Here is a 9818-nt window from a genome sequence, read left to right on the forward strand (position 1 = left end):
AACTGTAGGAACCTATTAAAGGGAACTGTTCCTTTTGTCAAAGTCAAGGATGTAACATTAAACAGAAGCAGCAAGATTTCTGACATACGGCTGACAGAAAAGCATTTGTCACCACCAGTCATAAGCACCCTTCATTCATACTTAGGCTTACAAATCAAAATAAACAATTAAAATTAAAGTCCCTTTGATTATTAAATCAGTTTAGGAAGGAAGGGTGTTGATTTCTCATCAAAATTACAAACACCTAACACATTTCTGACTCTGTAGTGTTCTGACTTCCCTGAGGTTTAAAAAAAAAAAAAAGAAGAAGCCACACAACCCCTTCCCCCCTTCATATTGCATTAAAGATAATTGTCAGTATATGGTAAGTCCTGTAACTGATGTGGTAGATAAGACCTATACACTAAAACACAGAGGCAAGGCACTCATTACGTTAAAAAAAAAAAAAAAAAAAGAAAGATTGATACCATGTAAAATTACCTTTCTCTACTTGAAAGCCAGATTTCCATTGCACCACTGATAATACACATCTGCAAACTACTGTGATTCTGTTTGTTTATAGATACAAAGCCTATATGTCAATGTAAACAATGGTTAACTTAGATGAGCAAATATTTATTGAAGGTAAAAAAGCCTTCATAAGTCAAGAACTATCAGCATAGCACTAATACATGGTTTGCTGCACAGAGCCAAAAGTGTATCTATAAATTATGAAAGAGTATTTTCAGTGACCTTTTGGAAATGTTTTTGGCAGATTATGTCAGGCAAATATATTAATGATAATGACCTAGTACATTTGTATTCCAATATGACACTCAGACGTGTACTAAAAATTGTTAAAATACTGCTTTCAAACATTCAAAGATTGTATTTAGCAATATATTCTAAGGTACAGAAGCCTATTTATGATAGCTCTTAAAGGCAATAAGATCAACAGTTATAAACAATCGCTGTTGCAAAAATTTAATTAAACTATTTAGTACTGCTTATCAGGCAAACAAAATACCATAATTTTACTTAACTTATTGGGCTCAGTTGCTTTATCATTTAGATTCTAAGTGGAATGTCATCATGCAGTTACGAAATTTGAGGAGAAAAATATATCCAAGATGTCAGGAACAAAAAGAACTGTTCAAAAACCCACTGAGGGTTTTGCGTGTAAGTTAGAGTAATTCAAATGAAAATAATAAAGACATTTTACTGCAGTAGTAACTAAAGTACTTTGTGCATCAGCTTCCTTTTCTAATTAACTCTGAGGAAAACATCCTACAAAGCTGGCTAATGCATCAGCCAGTATTGTTTATAATCTCAGCCTGGGCAAGACATTGGAGAAGTAGCCAGTTGGCTGTATAACCCACCCCAGTGTTCCTACACTCTTTATGTTCTGAGCATTGTATCTGTCCTGTAAATAGATTTTGTAAAAGTGAAAGACTGTTTGATACTGCACACCCTGACCACTCAGCTACCTGCCTCTACACTGACCTTGTCCACTTTGGGGAGGGGTGCAGAGTGGCCCTGTCGGCATGTAAAAAATTCTATAGCTGGGCATTTTATTCCCCGTTTAATGAGTTTCACATAGGACCAATGCATTGGTTAGCTTACACAATAAAATGAGCTAATAGGGTCTGTCAGTTTGGTTTTCATAGTGTATTCCAGCTGCTTTATATACCATGGTAGCATGCTTCTGTCAATCAACATTATGGGTACTTCCATGAAAAAGATGGCTGAAGTGATCAATACACTTGCCCTTGATTTGGTAGTTTTTCTTGCTGCAACCAATTCAGAAATCTTTAAGCTGTAGTTCTAGGAAACATGCTACCTATGAGGTTATATAGCCTCCATGTGAAGAGACAAATTGCCATTTAATATATATAAATACTGAAGAGCAGATGCAACTTTCTGCAGCACACAAGATTAAACTAAGGAATCATATTAAGGAATCACATTAATTTCCCTACTAATATTTTCCATAACTAGAGGAATAAAAAATACTTTGCGCTCTAATTTGTGTATTTATGTAAAAACATGTTTCTAACTTTGAATGCTATTGGTTTTGCCAAAGCATTACTGGAAATTTTTACACATGGGCCAGGAAAATTTGCTCCCAAGTCTATCTGTATGTAAACATGCTAAATTAAACTCTGAATTAGAATTTCTAAAAATTCACAGAAGCAACTGTGAGCAAATATATAAAACATATTCAGCACAAACTGGTACTGAAATGTACCAAGCATTTCAGTGTAAAGATGCACAACTTATTCATTAAACGGCACTTCCAAAGAAATACTACTAGAAGAAAGCTCTGTTATGTAACGCCTGTACTATATAGTATTTTAATGTACTGAAGACACATGTAAGAGCCTTATTCCTTGCTGAATTAAGGAAAGCTAAAGAGATAGCAGAAGAAAAAACGAAAAAGAAACTCACCTGAGGTCACAGATTGGATCACAGCACTGCTGTAAAAAACACCACCGTTTTTTAGCCAGTGCCAGATTATACTTCTGCTGGCTCCCACATCATAGCTCAGAGTAAAACCAATAGCAGTTTAGACTGATAATAGTATAATAAGTGTCTTGGCAAAGTATGGTAGGATTAGCCTCTTCTGGTGTAAAATATGTGGCAACAACGACCAAGGAGGGGATTCATCAGTGTTACAGCAGAAATTCTTGGTAGGCAGCAGATGGCAAGGATTTGATAGACTATCTACAGGGATGCAGAATTTAGGATTTCACAGATATCATACTTCAGATGGGCAAATACAGATGGATGGATATAACTCCATAAACTAGTTAAGACCTAATAGCCTTTCTTAACTCTGAAGAATCCCCCTTAAAGGTGACAAAAATAAAAGCAATGTATCAGATGCCAGCCTTACTTCCATGGAATTTTGCCATTTATTTTATCAGGAAAAGAACCAACTGTGAAGTCTTACTGAGCTTTTCAAACTGGCAAAAACACGTAAGATGATCTAGAAATGGGAACGTGAGATCTTGCGCAAGAGAGAGATTCAAGTACTAGTTGTTTAAAAAAGCTTACAAAGAAACATCTCTTATTCTAGAAACTTTAGGGGACTGGAAGCAGAACACCTGGAGAGCCAGGATTCACACCTCTGCCTTTTCTCATGTTCTTTTCCTATTCATGCTTTCATTTCTTAATAGAAAATTCCTAATGAAAATAGATTCAGTGATAAATCATAAAATACTAGCATGTTTGTGGTCAAAACAGAAAGGTTAGTGATGTGACACAAACAAACAGGTTTTTTCCTCAAATATTCCTCAAATATCCTCAAATATTTTCCTCAAATATCAGATAAACATACTGATCCACAAATTAAGCTATTTTTTTCAAGGAGGAAGTAAACAAACTATTTGGTAGAATAGACATTTTTTTTCTCAGTTCTCCCTCTAAGACTAAAATCAGTATGAATACTTTTATAAACACCTCTATAAACTTTGAAAAGTCTGCATCAGTTGCACGTCTTCACTTCCAGTTGCTATAGAATTTTGACTTCCAACCACAAGGAAAATACAGTATCCAGAGAGTGCTTCACAGAGGCTACTATGGAGGAGGACCTAGAAGTAGTTTTGTGGTAGACAAGTTACTTTATTTTTCTTATACAGAAGGTCATCTTCAGATGAACAAATGTTTGGTCATGGCCTGCAACACTTTCTCCTTACAAGCCTAGAAGTGAAATTTTGCTCATAGAAGACCTGAAAGACGCATGTAGAATTTGACAAAGAAAGCTTTGCAGGCAACCAGGAATGCAACCCACAATTAGGACAAATATTCAGTGGCACAGCTATATATTGTTTAGAAGAAACCTCTGATGTTCCTGCTTTGTCTGCTGCTCCTCAAGCAAGCTTCAGTAAACTATGGAGATTAGCACATTGCTGGAGGGTATAAAAAGAACAAGCGCAGGTTAGAAGGTGATGGAGCACTGTAGGGTATTTTCTGCACACATATTACAAATTTCCTGTTGAAGGCTATGAGAAAGGGAGAAGTCAAAGGAAAAATATTTGGGTTAGCTTAGCCAGATTTTAAAATAAATAAATGTACCCAACAGTACTCCTTTGTTTGCATTTTCCTGAGAAGGCGTGTGTGTCCTGTAATCCAAAAATCTCCAAAGGCATACTTGTTATTTCAGCCACAGTAATAATCTCTAAGGTATTTACCATTTAGTTCATCATATGAAAGAAACTGGGGTCATATTAGATGCAAAACAAGTCTAAGAGTTACAGGCCTTCTGTCACTTTGACAATAGGTGCTTCTGATGCACATACGCTTTGTTTTCCTTATTGTAACTTCAGTTAACATAACAGGCTTTTATCAAGTTACCTAAGCCTCTAGAATTTCTCAAGCAAACCTACAAAGCAAGCGTGAACACTGTTTTCATTTCAGTAATTACTTGGAGCATCACAATGATGTTAGTATTCAGGTTTTCATTATCCTTACTGGCAGTTTGATTTGCCCTTACTAAATGCACATCGTTTGCATCTTTGAAATAAGTGCCAGTCACGACCATAAGAAACCTTGCTTGTGATAATATATAAAAAAGAACATAGCCCAACCTGAAACTTCAGTAAAAGTGTTTTGTTATTCTTTAAGATATACTTGTATATCAATCTAAACATCTGAGAAAGCATGTTTGCTCTTTCAGAAGACTTTTGGTATCATTATTTATACGAGAAATAAAGACCCTCATCAAATCTGTTTGCATGCTTAGGCTCTGACTTTGCATGAGCCAGCCCTATTTGTTTTCACCTCCACCTTAGGTATGGCAACAACACTCGAAACTATGCTGTGCGAGTTGGAGACTATCACACACTGGTACCTGAAGAGTACGAGGAAGAAATTGGAGTCCAACAGATTGTGATGCATAAAGAGTACAGGCCTGACAGCAGCGACTACGACATTGCGTTGGTGAGGCTACAGGGGCCAGAGGAACAGTGTGCCAGGTTCAGTACCCACGTCTTACCTGCCTGTTTGCCATTAAGGAGAGAGAGACCACAGAAAACTGCTCCTAACTGTTATATCACTGGATGGGGTGACACAGGTAAAAATGTTTTAATGATTTCCATATACTGCTCTCATTACCTGAGGCTGCTTATTAAAAAAGAAAAATAAAAATTCTCAAATACTTAAAATGATAAAATGCTCAAAACAGAAAAAAATTACTCTTTTTTATATAGGGGAGTATTTTCTCTCTCGATCCTTAACCAGGAACGACAACATTTTGTTTATCAAATTTAGCTTCTCTTTGAAAAGTGGTGATTAACCATGTCACCCTATATCACAGAACCAGTCAGTAAAATGGCCTCATTAAGATTGACAAGCATGAATGAAAAGCTTATTTGTTGCCGGGCACACTCGCAGGGTACCACCTCCTGCCTCAGAACATAACAGCTTGTGTATTGAAGGGTTTTAAGGTAAGCACAATGAATATTTTACAGAAACGTTACTTAAATTACACCACTTCACCAGAAAAATGGATGGAAAATATAACAGAATTTCAAATAACATTTTTTGTCTCGTTACCACTGATATTTTCAATCAGCAGTTAGATTTAAACAAGAGAAGATCTTGCCAAAAATTACAAGAGCCACAATGCAATCTGCGATCCAGGCTGCTGGAACAAACCAGTTTTTAGATCAGGACAAGATTCCTCCTCTTCAAAGGTCTTTGTCCTTTAAATGTTTTACAAATTAATAACCATGTTTTACTTTCATGTTTTTCTGGTACTGAATATAGCGCAAGACAGCAGTCACACTCAAGCCTTTGTTCCACTGACTCATTCAAACTGGCAAGGAGACAAGGCAGCAAGGCCAAATATCACTTCTTCCTCTTTACATGCATTAATCTGTGTGCACAGATGTCTGGATGACTGTAATACAATAAAGGAGATAGACTTGTAGGGTGTTTTTTTTCTCCTAAAAACAACTGCCAATTCATTGCCTACCTCTGACTAGTTTTTTTACACAATTCACAGGAAGTTCTGCAATACTGTTAACTTAGGACATCTATTTAAGGATTCATTAACTGCTGCAATAATTAGCTTTAATTACAGTGAGAAATGCCATCATCACCATACCTCAGTTGAAAGTTCACACTTACTATATCAATCATAACTACTTTAGAAGTATTTTGAGTTTACTTAAAAAACCCACACAACACTGGCTTTAATTTCCCATGTTTCCAACTGAAAAAGTGGTACAAGCTATTAAAAAAAAGCCAAACAATTTAAATCTTGACATTTTACAAGCAGAACACAGCTTATACAATGTAGGATTCACTGCAGGTGAAGAAAACCAAAGGACAGGTCCTGGTCCCCACAAAATGAAGATTCCTTTTGGTCAGGAGTCCCGCTAGTACTCTGGTACACAGAATTACCAAGACTGTAAAAGATTCAAATCATACTGCTGATCTCTACCAGAGTACACCTGGGTTCAGCTACCTTAGCTCCTCAGCTGAGGTGACAAACAAACTGGTGTGTACTTCCAGGGTGTGTGATGGTTGGCTGGATGCTTTGTTTGGAAGCTGACAGAACGCAGCACATGTCAGCCTGAGCTAGACTAGTTCTGAACTGGTGACCTAGCAGTGAAGTATTTCCACAGCTTTACTCTCCACTGCTCAAGACTCCCCAAAACTGCTTCCCCATGTAAGTATTAAGGCATATATTCTTGTAGAAGACACAAACTGTCTGGAACGTAACAAACTCCAGCCTTGGAAAGATCCAGTGATCACAAGGAATACAGCTACAACTTAAAATTTAAACTTCCTAAATTTTTTTTGTAAGAAGCACCTATATTCCATATTTACAATACCTAGGTAGTATTTTAGTATTATATTTAATGCACAGCAGGTTTTTTCAGTATTTAGTCTTCTTTTCAGTAATTTTATGTAATGACAAAACAGTCTGAAGGACTGACAGTAGAAACTGAAACATGAATGTGATTTAATCCAAAGACCAATCATCATAACAAAAGAATAATTTGGGTCCTCTTTTCAGGAAGGGCTTACTCAAGAACATTACAACAGGCTGCCATCCCCTTACTTCCCAAGAGGGTATGTGAAGAGCGTTACAAAAGAAGATTCACAGGAAGAATGCTCTGTGCTGGGAACATCCAGGAACAGAAACGTGTTGATAGCTGTCAAGGAGACAGTGGTGGACCACTGATGTGTGAACGTCCAGGGGAAAGCTGGGTTGTGTATGGTGTGACCTCTTGGGGCTACGGCTGTGGAGTTAAAGATTCTCCAGGTGTCTACACAAAAGTATCATCTTTTGTACCCTGGATAAAAAGTGTGACCAAACTATGAATGTCTGTAATGAAAAGCAAACTTGGTTAAGCAAGTTTGAGGCGGGTCAACTTGAACAGCACAGACAGTGCACAGCTGGGGCCCACAGCGGGTGGAACCACGACGCATTTTCCTGATTCATGTGTTTTTCTTTTAGTTAAATCCAAGCTGTACACACACAACCTTTCCAGTTAGGGATTACAATCCAAACAAAATCCCTCATTGTTACAGAAGTTCTCAATATTGCATGAACCAGTTACCATGTATCTAAGGTAACGGGAAAAGCAACACCAGTTTGGAGTGACATTGGAGCAGGACAGATAGAGAGTCACTATGAGATTCATGCCCACAGGAAGACTGTAGTAGCTCCAAGCCATTTGGGCTCCCAGCTTTGCTAGAATTAATTACATATCCCAAAATTAATCTTCCGTCTAGTTTATTTAATCAGTTCTTAACTGTTTTCCTATTATTCCCATGATTTTATACTCAGCCCTCTTACTCGGACTCAGGTTTCATTAGCTAATGAGACCATTAACAGGTTGAATCTTGGTAAGTAATTCTGAGTATGTATTAAATGTTAGAAGGAAAAGAACAGTCAATAATCAGATCCCCAGCTATTCTGATAAACATTTTCACAGCTTAGTGTCCAAGAAGTACATTCCCAAGTAAAACAGGTAGTATGCTGGTAGTTTCCCTGCAAACATCCTGCACAGCTGCAACAGCTCGATCAAAAACAAATGACCTGTTATTTTCTTTCCTCTAGCTAAATATAACTTGTTATCTTTCTGAAATTCTTAATTTTTAGTACACAAAGCGTTTTGGAGACAATTTACTTTTCCTGTTTACCACTAGCAGTCAGTGCAGTATCAGACTAACAAACAAACATCCCAACCCTCTCATTGCTGGTTTTGGACGGGCTTTACTCAAGTAACACAGAACCTCTGTCAATCCTACAAGAGAAAATTCTAAGTATATACAATACAAATACTGGAGATGTTGAGCCAAACCTGTCTGAGAAGGTCTATAAAGTCTTAAACTACGATTTTATACAGGATAATATTTAGAAAATTCTCTCCTGCTTAGTTACAACACTGGTTCAGACTGATCTTACAAGAAAGGACACTTTTCAGTGACTTCTACTGACACACCTTAATTCCATTTAATTTCTTTTACAAATCCCATTTCCCATGCTATGAAAACCTTAATGGTTTATTATAAAAATGCACTGATAAGAAGTTACTCTTGATGTACAAGACAAATATAAAGCAATTTAGTACCCTTTTAGGAAGGGCTGGCCCATTAAACTGGCCACACAGAACACAAGAAGTAATCACCATCTTAGTGCAGCACTAGAGGGGTACTGGTCTTGACAGTATCTGTGACCGACTACAGTCAGGAAAGAGACAGGAGAGTTCAGTGCTACCTCTAGGATCCCTGTCGAAGGCCATTCTGACCATCTGCAAGTGCACTCTACGTCTTACATTAACAAACCTGCTTCTTAAAAAGATGAAACGAAAGCTCTGTGGGCCATGAAACACTCCAGTGTGACAAGTGTGGCAGATGTGTGTCAGTCACCATATAGTGATTGTGCAAACTGTGACTACCAGTGACCATTCTGTTTCCCATCTCCAGACACTGGCTATGGGTGTTGTGTGGTCTTTTGTGAACAAAGTGGGATGCTTGTATTCATGTTGTTAGCAGGCAGTCATTAATTTCTCTCATCTGTCTCTCTCTGGTGGTGTACCAAATATCCAAGACAACTCAATTTGCACACAAAAGTGGCAACAATATTGCAAAAGCCCATGTGATTGAAGACTGGGTCCTTAATTTCTCTCCAACCTCAAACTTGGTTCTCAAGGGTCATGACTAGTTTAAATATCTTGTTGGAACTGGTGCTAAACTAGTACATGAGGTGCTTTAATATATTTTAGTTTTATGTAATTCCACACTATTTGAAATAGTGGGAGGTATTTTATTTAAAAAACATGTCAACAATCATAGTATTGTGACCACCTACAGTTATGAAATACTCCGCTAGTGAACTTTAAAACCATTTACATTTTTACTTATACATAGCCCTTTTAATTAAATGGGAAACAAATCTGTCAAAATGTATTTACTTGCACCATCAAAGCTTTGCTATACAAGACCTGTTAAGTTTTGAGATTTGAGGTGAAGTAGGCTATATAGTGCAATACATGCGTTGTGTACAAGGGAAATAAATTTTCTTTTAGTTGCACCACAGAAGTACGATACCTGGGGAGGGGCAAGGGGGGGGAATCAAATCTGCATACTAAGTGTAGTAAACATTTAGATTTAGTACAGTAGTTCATTAGTTTTGCTCTTTTAATAGGATGCTTACTAGATTTTAAAATGTTGCACTACTGTTTTCATGCAGGAAGCATGCCTTTTCAGTTTCTAACATAAAATGAAATTGTCCTTATGTTATGCCATCATAATTTTTGTTCAATGAGCCTGATAATGTAAACGTATATAATAAAAACTGCCACACTGACTACAACTTT

General features: G+C 37.1%; 1 protein-coding gene across 1 annotated transcript in view; it reads left to right on the top strand.

Annotated features, from left to right (window-relative positions):
• Nucleotides 1–9818, top strand: part of PRSS12 (serine protease 12) — a 45467-nt gene extending 35649 nt beyond the window's left edge. The window contains exons 12-13 of the mRNA XM_055797987.1: nt 4773–5053; nt 7007–9818. Of these exons, the coding sequence (XP_055653962.1) occupies nt 4773–5053; nt 7007–7314 (589 nt within the window). The 3' untranslated portion in view covers nt 7315–9818. The remainder of the gene's footprint in view (nt 1–4772; nt 5054–7006) is intronic.

The sequence above is a fragment of the Falco peregrinus genome, chromosome 2 (genome assembly GCF_023634155.1).
Source record: "Falco peregrinus isolate bFalPer1 chromosome 2, bFalPer1.pri, whole genome shotgun sequence".
Classification (NCBI taxonomy): domain Eukaryota; kingdom Metazoa; phylum Chordata; class Aves; order Falconiformes; family Falconidae; genus Falco; species Falco peregrinus.